The sequence below is a fragment of the Mus musculus genome, chromosome 11 (genome assembly GCF_000001635.26).
Source record: "Mus musculus strain C57BL/6J chromosome 11, GRCm38.p6 C57BL/6J".
NCBI classification, from domain to species: domain Eukaryota; kingdom Metazoa; phylum Chordata; class Mammalia; order Rodentia; family Muridae; genus Mus; species Mus musculus.
This window is the reverse complement of record NC_000077.6, coordinates 8,845,516-8,859,026: the sequence shown is the minus strand read 5'-3', so window position 1 is coordinate 8,859,026 and position 13,511 is coordinate 8,845,516. Positions and strand designations below refer to the sequence as shown.

Genomic DNA, 13,511 nt, shown 5'->3' with positions numbered 1-13,511 from the left:
GTGGGTGTGGGGGTGTGTTTGTGTGTGTGTATGTGTGGAGAGATGGTTCAGTGGTGAAGGATACTGGCTGCTCCTCCAGAGAACTCTGCTTCTGTTTCTTACACCCATAGAGCTGCTCATAACAATTTGTAACTGTAGTCCGAGGGGATCCAATGCCCTCTTCTGCCCTCTGAAGGTACCAGGCACACACATGATACACAGAAGTGCATAAAAAGAAAACACCCATACACATAAAAAATAAATAAATTTTTAAAAGCAATTTTAAGTGTTATGGGAACTCAGTATAGACATTAAACATATGCTAGCTTGTTTTTTCAAACAGATATGGGCCTTACCTAGCGGCAGGTGTGCAGTAAGCTTGTCTGCCGATGTTCCTCCCTGCCTCCCTCCCTCTGTGTCTTTGGACAGTGCTTTCTCCCTGGGGCTGTGAATATTTTCAGGGTTTTACCAGCTGTATTTGTGCCTCTCACGCTGACTCTGCCTCCTTTCCAAGAAATGCTGTTTCTCCATCAGAGCCTCTAGATGTCCCCTGCAGCTCTCCCACTTGCTTAGGATTTGACAAGATTGGCCAAGTTTTCAGAAAAGTATGGAATTAAGAATGAGCAGTCAGTAGATTAAGCTCCATAACAATAACAACGACAACACACATAAGTGGATGGGTAGGAGACAAACTCTACTCAAGGAAAGGGACCTGGGGCTGGAGAAGCTCTGTGGTTAAGCGTGCACAGTGCTCTTCTAGAGGACCCAAGTTCAGTTCCCAGCACCCATGCCCAGCAGCTCATAACTAACTGCCTGCAACCCCAGCTCTAGAAGGGCCAGTTCTCTCTTTTGGTGTTTGCAGTTACCTGCATACATATCACACACACACACACACACACACACACACACACACACACACACACACACATAGAAATCTAGAAGAAAAGGAGGAGGGAGGGAGGGAGGGAGGGAGGGAGGGAGGGAGGGAGGGAGGGAGGGAGGGAGGAAGAAGGAACTAAAATAAGTCAGCTTGATAGCTCCTGGGCTATTGCTTACACAGGTTAAGGAGGGAGATGATGGATGTGTGTACGTTCAGTGTATATAAATTGCTGATCAGAGTATTTGTTTCCCCATTAACATATTTTGAAGGCTTTTCCTTGCCCTTGGTTCCTTTTGGATTAGACTGTCTATCTACCTTTCTTACATGGTTGTAAGTTATTACAGCCCTTAAGGAGTCCCTGCCCCACACCTGGGCAGAGACTATCTGGCACGAAGCATCCTCTTGCCAGCTTCTGAGGTTGTATCCCTGAACATGAAGTCAAGAGATGCCTGTCCCAGGCTTTCTGGCTGCTGTGCACTGGCTCAAGTGACCTAATGCTCAGCTAACCAAAAGTGCTCAGAACATTCCATCCACTCTCACTTGGTGACCTAAGGCAAAGCCTACCTTGTAATCAAGTGTTGAACATCTCCTAGAATTGGATACTGAGCTACAAGTGAAAAGCTCAAGTGTTGGCGGGTGTAATTTTGACCACGGTAGAGTTAAAAGATCATCAGTTGTAACTGTTATTGTAGGCTGCATATTCAGCTATATACAGTTTCTTTGTTTCCCCACAGGACAGGGATCTGGTCTTGTTTCCCAGTGTCTACAAGAATGCCTGGTACTTAGTACTTGCCCAGTAATGTTTGTTGAGTGAATGAATGAACATTGCTTCCCACCGTTTCTCTTGCCTGTTGCTGAGGAGCAAAGTGAATTCTGGGGTTGTACCTCATCTTACAGATCCTTTGGCCTAATTCCCACAGACGTGGAGGTGGAAAAAATGGCAACTTTTCCCTTGCTTGGAATTGTTCTTAAGAATTCATATATACTTTTTTGTTTTGTTCTTGAATTAAGAAAGGCCAATCACTCCTTGGGGGACCTCAGCAGCACAGAAGACTGGTGGGACTGGACGCTGAGCACACTGCTAGATGAGCTGTACCCAGAAAGAACATCTGCTAGAGCCTGGGGGGCTCAGGTAAGTTCCTTTCCTATCTGTCGGACACTATATGGCAGTGGGGAGAAGCCACAGTGCAGTGTAGGGGCTTCTCCATGGCGCCAGTGCCATGGCAGGCAAAGAACCCTGTCACTCTTCTTGCCTGGAATCCATGTTAAGCCAGTCACATCCTCCTGTCAATGCTGGCCAGTCCGAGCAGGGCCTAGACACTTACAGGGGTTCAGGGTGAGACTGAGGAAGAAGCTAGCTCGCTTCTTGCCTGACAGAAGCTCAGGAGTTCCCAGAGCAGAAGAGGAGCCAACAGCTAAGGCAACATCGTTAGGGAAGCTTCCAGAAAAAGGCAAGGTTGATCCAAAGTTTGTATTATCTAATCCCTTATTCAGCTTTCACTTTCTTTCCTCTTTTGAAAAATATACAATCTTTGTCTTCTATTCCTGAAACACTTTGTCCCAGTTTGTCTCCTTTTGTTGTATTCAATGAGTTGTGGAGGCACCTGGGTCATTCATATGAGGTGAACTTCATGGGGAGGCGTCTGAATGATTTCCTTCTCCAAAGAGGAGGCTGGGGAGGGAGTGCTGGTTGCATCCTCAGTGATAAAAGGGGGATGGACCTCTGATTCCACGGATGCAGGGACCTGTGCATCCTCAGCCTTGTCAGTCATGCTTTGCAGGGGCCAATTGAAGTTCATAGCTGTCACACGTTGCCTCTTTCAGCCTGGAGCTCTTGGAGGGCAATGCCACCTAATAGGCCCCCCGGTGGTCAAACTGCTGAAGATTTCTGCTGGCACTGCATGCACGGTATGCACCCTGGGAGACTCAGTGACGGCCCAGCAGATCAGTTAAGCTCCTCAGACAACTGGGATGTGGTGTGGGGTTGCCAGATGCCAGGGCCTACCTTCCTTCTGCCTAGTCTGACCACCTCCTGCACCCTCTGCATTCGGCCCCAGAACTGTTCTCTTCACTTCTAGAATTGGTATTCTAAGCAAAAGAAGGCTCTTTCTTCTGGAAATATGAATACTGGGATATTCTTTTATTCTTTTCTGATGGGGTAGGGTGCCCCGAGCCAGCATTATTCCACAGTGCTTAGTGCAATGTTCTGTAGACTGTCCAGCCCCACCTACCCAACTCCTCAGCTTCAGCCTTCAGAAGGCATAGCCTAGATCCTTCCAGTTTAAGATAGAACCCAAAATATCATAAGTAGGCTACAGAATGGTTCTTGAGAGTAGCAGGGTCCCTAATCACATCATCGGATTGAACCTATGTGTGGACAGAGCTAGGGAGCCCCACAATACAGACAACTTGGGGGCAGGGCTTGATAGGTTACTTGATTGACGTTTGTGCTCCAGCCTCCCAGACCATTCTCAGAGCTTGTGGAAGATGTACTTCCTATGCACAGCAATGACCTTGACCTTGAGAACCAAAATGTGTCCCCTGGCGGCCCTGAGACCTGTGGCGTGAAGAAAGAGAGCTACATGCATAGCCTAGGAAAAACAAGGTCAGTGAGCATCCGTAAGTGTGGCTCCCAGGCCCATGCTGCCAGGTGAGCCCTTCTGCAGGCTCAGCTTCCAGGCCAAGTCGAAAAGGGCCAGCATTGCTAAGGATGGAGCAGTGCTCCTGGTTCGAGCAATGGTGTGGAAGAACTCAGACTCGGTGTTCAGACCCACATGCATAGAGGAGAACAAAATGGAACATTCTTCAAAAGTGACTGCCAGAGCCTGCAGTCATGGGGTCAAGTGAATCTTTCCCCTTTGCTTGCTGTGTGCCAAGCAGGGTGCTCACATGTCCTCACCAGTCCCTCCCCTAACTCCTAGAGGAACACAGAAGCTGCCTGGAGCTGCAGTAAGCAAATGAGGAGTGGATCTTCCTGTATGTGTAGTTATAGCGTGTATATACTATGCTTCCTGTGTGTATAGATACAGCATGTATATACTATGCTTCCTGTAGCCCAGCCTGTAGTCAGGTACCCTGGCAATTCCACACCATACCTAGGCCCCATTCATGGTACAGCCTTCCTCATAGAATGGGGCTTTGCATAGGAATCAACCTGAGAGTTATAGTAGTGTGCCCAGAGAACTTAAAAATTTAGTAGCATGATTTGCTACTAAATATGAATAATATATATGAATATACTAAAATTTATGAATATAGTAAAATGTGGTTTCTTTCTATCCTTAAAGTCCACTGTGTGCCTTTGGGAAGGTGTGTTGGGTATCTCTTCCTCACAGGGCATAGGTGAAGGGTAGAAGCCAACTGTTGGCTGGAATTATATCCTTGCTGGTGCAGGGAAGGGAAGAGGAGGGAAAGAGGGGTAGTGGGCTCCTGACACATAGGAGGACTGCCTGTGCAAATCAGAAGATAAGGGTCATCTGTCCCCATGAAGGCTAATCGGGTGTTTTGGACATGGTGACACAGATGGGGTTTTCACTGGGACTCCCATGCCTTGTTCCCTGCCCTCTCTCTGAACCTGGGATGCTTTCCAGACATGAAGCCCATGCAGCTCTGACTGCCCTCAGGGCTAGCAAGTGGATCGACCACAGCACAAGGGCCATGTCTGTGCACTTCACTCTCTACAACCCTCCAACACAACTCTTCACAAGCGTGATCCTGGGCACAGAATGTCTCCCCTCAGGAGGTCTTGTCCCCTCATTCCTGGTAGAGTCCTTCCGCATCTTCTACAGTGACTCAGCCCTAAAGTACCTTCTTATGCTTTCTGAGGTAAGTTCACCTGCCCTGGGGCTCCTGGATGGACACAGGGAACCCCGGCTTCACCTGACCTAAATACCTCCACACTATGAGACTAGGGTCTTTTCATTGGCTCACCCCCACAATTCTTTTGCCGCTTTTATGAGGCATGAATCATAGAGAGCAATGTTGGAGCTGGAGATAAGGAAGATCCCCAGTGGGAAGATACATACAAATTGCGCTCAAATGCTCAACCACCACAATGTACTAAATTCATTGTGGAGTCTTAGCCTCAGCCACCATAACAAAATACTGTCAACCCCTCACTATCCAACATTTAACTTTGTTTCTTTCTTTCTATTTATTTTTTACTCACTTACCGCATTATTTTTTATTAGCTATTTTCTTCATTTACATTTCAAATGCTATCCCCTTTTCTAGTTTCCTCTCCAAAAGTCCTCTATACCCTCCCCCTGCCCTGCTCCCCAACCGACCCACTCCTGCTTCCTGGTATTCCCCTGTACTAGGCCATATAATCTTCCCAAGACTAAGGGCCTCTCTTCATATTGATGGCCAACTAGGCCATCCTCTGCTACATATGCAACTAGAGATACAAGCTCTGGGGGGTGGGGGGTACTGGTTAGTTCATATTGTTGTTCCTCCTATAAGGTTGTAGACCTCTTTAACTCCTGGGGTACTTTCTCTAACTCCTTCTTTGGGGGCCCTATGTTCCATCCAATAGATGACTGTGAGCATCCACTTCTGTATTTGCCAGGTACTGGCATAACCTCATAAGAGATAGCTATTTCAGGGTCTTGTCAGCAACATCTTGCTGGCATCATAACTTCTGTTAATTTCATTGTGTCTTTGTTTAGTTTCTGTTTCCAGGATCTGTCCATTGATGAGAGTGAGGTGTTGAGGTCTCCCACTATTATTGTGTGAGGTGCAATGTGTACTTTGAGCTTTACTACAGTTTCTTTAACGAATGTGGATGCCCTTGCAGTTAGAGCATAGATATTCAGAACTGAGAGTTCATCTTGGAAGATTTTACCTTTGATGAGTATGAAGTGCCCCTCCTTGTCTTTCTTGATAACTTTGTGTTGGAATTCAATTTTATTCGATATTAGAATGGCTACTCCAGCTTGTTTCTTCAGACCATTTGTTTGGAAAATTGTTTTCCAGCCTTTTATTCTGAGGTAGTGTCTGTCTTTGTCCCTGAGCTGGGTTTCCTGTATGCAGCAAAATGTTGGGTACTGTTTACGTAGCCAGTCTGTTAGTCTATGTCTTTTTATTGGGGGAATTGAGTCCATTGATATTAAGAGATATTCAGGAAAAGAAATTGTTGCCTCCTGTTATTTTTGTTGTTAGAGTTGGGATTCTGTTCTTGCAGGTATCTTCTTTTAGGTTTGTTGAAGGATTACTTTCTTGCTTTTTCTAGAGCATAATTTCCCTCCTTGTGTTGGAGTTTTCCCTTTATTATCCTTTGAAGGGCTGAATTTGTGCAAAGATATTGTGTGAATTTGGTTTTATCATGGAATACTTTGGTTTCTCCATCTATGGTAATTGAGAGTTTTGCTGGGTATAGTAGCCTGGGCTGGCATTTCTGTTCTTTTAGTGTCTGTATAACATCTGTCCAGGATCTTCTGGCTTTCATAGTCTCTGGTGAGAAGTCTGATGTAATTCTAATAGGTTTGCCTTTATATGTTACTTGACCTTTTTCCCTTACTGCTTTTAATATTCTATATTTAATTCATTTTTGTTCTGATTATTATGTGTTGGGGGGATTTCTTTTCTGGTCCAGTCTATTTGGAGTTCTGTAGGCTTCTTGTATGTTCATGGGCATCTCTTTATTTAGGTTAGGAAAGTTTTCTTCTATAATTTTGTTGAAGATATTTACTGACCCTTTGAGTTGAAAATCTTCATTCTCATCTATACCTGTTATCCTTAGGTTTGGTCTTCTCATTGTGTCCTGGATTTCCTGGATGTTTTGAGTTAGGATCTTTTTGCATTTTGCATTTTCTTTGATTGTTGTGTCTGTGTTTTCTATGGAATCTTCTGCACCTGAGATTCTCTCTTCCATCTCTGGTATTGTGCTTGTGATGCTCACATCTATGGTTCCTGATTTCTATCTCCAGAGTTGTCTCCCCTTGGGTTTTCTTTATTGTTTCTACTTCCATTTTTAGATCTTGGATGGTTTTGTTCAATTCCATCACCTATTTAGTTGTGTTTTCCTGTAATTCTTTAAGGGATTTTTGTGCTTCCTCTTTAAGGACTTCTACCTGTTTAGCAGTGTTGTCCTGTATTTCTTTAAGTGAGTTATTAATGCCCTTCTTAAAATCCTCTATCAGCATGATAAGATATGATTTTAAATCTGAATCTTGCTTTTCAGGTGTGTTGGGATATCCAGGACTTGCTGTGGTGGGAGTACTGGGTTCTGATGATGCTGAGTGGTCTTGGTTTCTGTTAGTAAGATTATTACATTTGCCTTTCACCATCTGGTAATCTCTGGTGTTAGATATTCTAGCTGTCTCTGGCTGGAGCTTGTTCCTCCTGTGATTCTGTTAGCCTCTGTCAGCACTCCTGAGAGTCCAACTCTCTCCTCAATCCCAGTGGTCAAAGCACTCTCTGCAGGCAAGCTCTCCTCTGGCAGGGAAGGTGAACAGAAGTCTGGGTCTCAGCTCTGCCTCCTGGCTGAGGATGAAGGCCCAAAGGGACCCTGTCCAAGAAGCTCTGTTGCTTCTGCAGTCCACGCGCTCTCCTGCACAGACTGGTCTCTGAGAGACCCAGGATACAAGATGGCAATCTCACCTGAGTCCCAGGGTCCAAGCCCTCCCTGGAGGCTGATTCTCCTCCGGCAGGGAAGGTGCACAGAGGTCTGAACATTTAACTTTCTATAGTCAACCATGATCTGAAAATATGAAACAGAATGTTCCAGAAGTAAATAATGCCTACATCTTAAACAACCTAATAGTGTATTGTGGTGTAATTACAGTATATTGTTATAACTGCTCTATTTTATTATTGATTAGTACTGTTATTCAGTTACTATGCCAGATGTAGAAATTAAGCTTTACCACCACTGGCTATGTATTTTATAATAAAGTTGGAGTATTAATAGAGTTTGGTATTATTGAAATTTCAAGCAGCCACCAGGGAACAGCCACATATCCCTCAGGCAAACAGGATCACATAGTGTTCAATGGCTGGTTGGCTTAAATAACAGGCATCGGTTTCCAAAGACCCAGTAGCTACAAGCCTAAGATCAAGGTGCCAGGAGAGCTGGGCTGTAGTGAAAACTCACTCCCTGGATGGTGGAAACCCACTTTCTCTCTGTCATTGACTTATTGTGTCACACAGCCTGGCTCCTTTTCTGTGCCTGTGAACAAAGAGAAAGTATGTGTGCTTTCGGCTTCAGTACGTATATAAACCCCAATATTTCAGAAGCAGAAGCATCCCCATGCCTGCATTTAGCCTTTCCATCGAGGCATGCCTACAAATACAGAAACCATGGGGCTTGGGATACCAAATATTAATTTGAGGATACCAGCCCCTGTAGTCCACAGTACTAGGTACCAGCAGTTCACATCTTCATTGAACCATCAAAAGCCTCAGCAGCCACCCTCCACTGTATGCCACTGGGTTTGTATCTTCTCATTTCATGTTCCTTTCAGAAGGAAGGAAATGTGACCTGCTGGTTGGACAAGTCAAATCTGCTTGGCTTCAGGAAGGGAAAGAAGTCTAGGGACTGTTAGAGACTAGAATGGAGGATAAGTATAAAGCAGAGGTGTGGACACTGATAAGAGTTTGAGATAAGAGAGGCTCATGCCTTAAGCACCATAAGTAAGTAAATAAATAACAGTCAAAAAAACAAGCTAAATAGTATTCTAGTGCACTATCTTAAAATATCAGGAGTCACACCAAATAATGAAGTCATGTTGGATAAATGTCAAGAGTTTCAAAGACCAGGTCAGTTCCCTGCTCTTTTCTTTGGCTCTACACTATAGAGAAAACAGAAAAACTAACTGGAGGTAACTTCTCTGCTGTAGTCTTCTGTATGGAGAAAAATAACACTAAAGTATTTCTATTTGAAAGGGAAAGACTTTTTTCAGGAAGTTTTATAAATACTTGCTAATTCACTGTGGTCCCCACTGTAACAGAGAGGCAGTCTCTGGTATGACGTGGTACAATACCACTCTTTCACACCCTCCCTTAGTACTCAAAGCCAACTTGGTTCTCATTATGTTTACAGTTTGTTAAGGGTGGACCTACAAGGCCTAATGCACACAGCTCCCAAAGACATAGAGAATGGACAAGGCAGGCATGGTAAGCTGGTAGTGTCAGTGGATGCCCAAATGCCTTATTACTGGGCCTGTAGGGTCAATAGCAGGCCTTGATATTTTGCATGGAATTGGGTCTCTGAGAGAGCTTAGGGTGAAGTGAGACTAAGCTGCCTAGATGTCTACTGCAGGGCTAGTTTGACATCAAATGCTGCTGAGACAGAGAGAGGCTTGCACTATGTCTACTGGCTGGGCAAAGGCACCAGCCAGAAATTTAGACCTTGAGCAAACAACCCAGCTGAACCTTCTATTGTCTCACTTATTTCTGTCCCCTCTCAGCTGCTGTTCCTGGTACTCAACGTGATCCACCTCTGTTTCCAGCTCTGGGGGATGACAACCAAGGGCATCCTCAGCTACTGGAGAAAACCAAGACACTGGCTGGAGGTAACCTCTCCAATGTAGTCTTCATTATGGAGAACAATGACGCTAAAGTATTTCTATCTGAAAGGAAAAGTACTTTTATCGGGAAATCTTATAAATACTAACTCCTTCCAATGTCACTGTGGTTACTCCACTGTAGTGCAGAGGCAGAATAGCGTTTGAAATCAGGTTTCCCTGACAACTGGTGGTGGTGGTGGTGGTGGTGCGTGCGTGCGTGCGTGCGTGTGTATGTGTGTGTGTGTGTGTGTGTGTGTGTGTGTGTGTGTGTTCACATGTGTTTTGGTGCATAAATACAAGGAGGCCAGGGGACAACCCTGGGTGTTGTTTCTCAGAGAGTATTCATCGTTTTGTTTTGTAAGACATCTTCTCTCCCTGGTGTGGGAATCACTGAGTAGAATAGGCTAGCTGACTGGTGAGCCCAGGAAGTGACGTGCCTCAGTCTCCCCCACATGAAGATTACAGGCATGTGATTACCCTTTACCAAATGAGTCGTCTCCTCAACCACCAACTTCATGTTTGACAGTCAACTTGTCACCAGAGTGTCAGGGATGCTGAGGCTTCCCTTGGCCAACTGAAGGACCTTTCTTCTCGTCTTGCAGCTCTCTATGGTTGGAGTAGCAATAGCCTACTATGCAGCCTCTGGTCACCTCACTACTCTTGCTGTGAACATCACCGACCAGTTCCACAAAGGACTTTATCAGAGGCTTGTGGACATCGGCCTGATGGTGTCATGGCATCAGGTACATACAATAGGAGACTCAGGGCTACCCAGAAAGAGGCCACAGCTGTTATTGTTCTATGGCATCTGTCACACAAGGACAAGAGGGATCAAGGTGATGAATGTGTTCTGTAGAATTTTGCTGTATGCTCACAGACAGTGGTACTGAGAGTAGTGAGATTTGAAGACCATCCCACATGACCACTCGTTGGGCCTCCATGCCTGCTGTGTGAAGTAGAACTCATGGACTTACAGCAGCGTGAGGAAGCAGGTGTCAGCCAACATCAATTACAGTAAGGAGGCTGGCACTAACATGATGCATAGACACATCATGTGTCCTCTCTTTCTAGCTGGTGATGGTCTTAGACAGAGATGTTTCCAATAAGTGATCACCATGAGACTCAGGGAAAGAAACAGGGGTCATGAAAGGGAGAAATACCCTCTCTAAGACCCTGTATCTCTACCCCACAGATTCTCTAAGCTTCTTTTCTACATACCTTGAGATCTGTCAGTGACCCAGAGCCATTCCATACCTAGAGTACCCTTACACCCTGGGCAAGCTGCTCCTGGAACAACCCAAAAAGAAGGGGGACTTGTTCCCCTCTAACTACAGTGTTCCCAGCTCTACCTCCTCTCTTTAACTTCACTCTGCCTACTTGTATGAAGCACCCTGGACCCAGTTCTCCTTTCTGTTGTGTGGGGAGCCTTAGAGGGCACAAGGCTGGTGGTCTTCCTCTACCACAGCTCCACCCTTCCTTTCCTGGATAAGTGGTACCACTCTTGTTCCTGTCTCCTCAGAGGTCATATCAACTCCTACCCATCTTCTCCTCTGCCTTCCCACCCTCTATAATCTGGGCAAACCTTGGGGCAGAAACACAAGACTGTTCCTAACGTAACCACTGCAGCTGGGGAAACTAAAGGCCCAGAGAGTGGAAGGACCTTTCTGTAGCCAGAGTGGCCAAGCTATGGAGACATCAGAGACTCTTCAGTCTTGGGGGAAGATGTGCTTTGAGTGTTCTAAGCAGATTCTTCCTGAAAGACAAAAATAACTATCCTCTCCCCATTGTAGTTGTCACTAGAACTGTGACTTCATGAGTCAGCCCTGCCCCTCCCACCCCAGCCAAGGAACGGAGCACTTGCATAAGGGAAGCCCTGAGGCTATACTTCCTACTCAGGGGTGTTGAGCTCCATAGGCACCCATGAGTGGCAAGGCTAGGCACAAACCAGGTAGATATCTTCACATCATGAGCAGCTGGCACTCCCTTACTGAGCCGGGTCCTTGCCTCCATGGTACTGTGAAACACATTCATTGTGCACATTGTTGATCCATGCACAGAGAGCAGCAAAGGCCATCCTGTGTTGAGCACCAGGAGCAGAAGGATTCCAGACACTTCTACATCTTAGATTGTAATTTCCACAACTTGTAGGAATCTAGTGTGGCAATCACAAAAATCAAGACACGCATCCTTTTTTTCCTACAGAGGCAGGAGGCTGGGGCAATGGAAGGCTAGAAGTCATAGTAAGCCCATCTTCCAAGGCTCAGCAAAGCTGCCCCAAAGAACTAGAATTTAGTCTGTGTGGAGAGACATTATTCACAGCTGGGAGAACCTTGAGAGTAGCTTCCTGGGGCTCCATAGGCTTTGGTGTTTGAAGACTCGCTGTTTTTAGACAGACAGGATCAGAGCTCACACTGTTCCAAATGGCTTCTCTTTGTCTTGGGATGTTTTGTTCTCAGCCACCCTAGGGCCCTCTTACAAGGACTTTGCATCTACTGAGATGTGTGTGCTACACTATTACTTGGTTCTCTCTCATACACCAAAAGACCAGAAGCACTAGGAAGGAAGTTTACCAGTTTGTTCCCTACTGTTCCCCAGCATCAGCATGGGGCCTTACTGTCTCATCACTGGTAGGCGTTCTGGTCTACCTTTCCTGTGTGTCTATAGTCATCTGCATTTCTTTTCTGCCAGGGAGCTTCAGCTCACTGTCTACTCTGCCCTTCGACCACAGCTATACATTCTCTGGATTCTGATGCCATTAGAGCCTAGAGTTTCCTTGCCTGTGTTGAAAGCCCACTGGGCTGGCTTTCCTGAAACTCTCTATAGGATGCTCTTCTCACTGAGGTGGGCAGAGCAGCTCTTCTAGGCATGTAGTGAGGAGACATGGGAATCTGTCAGCACACTCTTAGTGAGCACTGGGTCTCTGAAATGGGTTCACCTTTCTTAGCCTTCCTTCTTCATAGTGTGCTATCTTTCTCATCATGTTTGCTGCTGCCAGAATCTTGCCTGGGATGACTTCCTCTTCCCTAGGGATTCTATTACAGCCAGGTACCAATTTCTGGGCCTTCACTTAGCTCTTGAGTAGAGCTGTCCTGGTAAAGCTTTGTCCTGCCTGACACTCTCTGGTCCTGCATCATTTGTCCCAACCACTAGAAAACCAATTATTCTTTTCACACACAGTGCCTGTGGTACAGCTCAAACTGGTCAAAGCTGGGTACCTCTAACACTCCATGAGGCTAAGTTTGGTATGCAAATTTCTATTTTCTGCTGAATATATTATTTTACATATATTGGTCTAAATAAAACACAAAGTAAATTTCCCTGCTTATTTTTGCCAACTAAATTGCAGCTATCATTAAATTTACAGTTCTGCCCAGAGCTCACATTGTATTTCGCCTTGCCAGTGCTGACTACAGTCTCAATCATCTCTGTTTTTCCCAAGCATAGCTTCATCTTGTTGTCTTGAAGTGACCACAGGTATGCCAAGCATATTTCACAGAGACATCTATCCATCAAGTAACATACTATCTAGTAAAACAGGTCATGGTGACCCATGTATACCACAAATGACCCCACTCATGCTCCAAGAGAGCGAGCATCACAGTCCACTCAGAAACAGCACTGGTAACAGCCTCTGACCTTATAGCCAGGTACCTGAGTAGTAAGCTGTGATGGCTGAGAGGCCTGTCACTGTCTTAGACCAGATGAGCTTGTAGCTGAAGCCTACAGCCTCAGCCTCAGCTCTTATTTAACTGTACAAGTGTAACAAGCTTTCTCAAGTTTGAAATACATGTTGTAAAATTTAAGGTGTTTTCTAGGATAAGAGAGAAGAAGAAGATATATGCATATCCCTCTAGGCACATGATATGTATCCTATAAATAAATATGATAATGAAAACAGTTAAGAAGGATTTCTGGTAGCCTACCAATCAGATATAGACAAGAAAGGAGTCCCTAGGGAGGTCATAGGTGTGCTCTCCAATGTCATGGTCACTTACCTCCTAAGAGTATAGAGAAAGAAGTATGGTCAGCTCAAATTGAGATGTGCTATAAATATAAAATACTTGTTGAATTTAATAAATTCAATCTGTAAACATCTCTACTTGCGCTGAATGCACATACTATTTTTTATATATGTTGGTCTAAAT

At 45.2% G+C, this 13,511-nt stretch overlaps 1 protein-coding gene across 1 annotated transcript in view; it reads left to right on the top strand.

Moving 5' to 3' along the window:
- Pkd1l1 (polycystic kidney disease 1 like 1) overlaps positions 1 to 13,511 on the top strand; it is a 149,014-nt gene that overhangs the window by 115,683 nt on the left and 19,820 nt on the right. The window contains exons 42-47 of the mRNA XM_017314870.1: positions 1,871 to 1,991; positions 2,684 to 2,767; positions 3,316 to 3,464; positions 4,450 to 4,684; positions 9,268 to 9,372; positions 9,969 to 10,109. Coding sequence (XP_017170359.1) covers positions 1,871 to 1,991; positions 2,684 to 2,767; positions 3,316 to 3,464; positions 4,450 to 4,684; positions 9,268 to 9,372; positions 9,969 to 10,109 — 835 coding nt within the window. The remainder of the gene's footprint in view (positions 1 to 1,870; positions 1,992 to 2,683; positions 2,768 to 3,315; positions 3,465 to 4,449; positions 4,685 to 9,267; positions 9,373 to 9,968; positions 10,110 to 13,511) is intronic.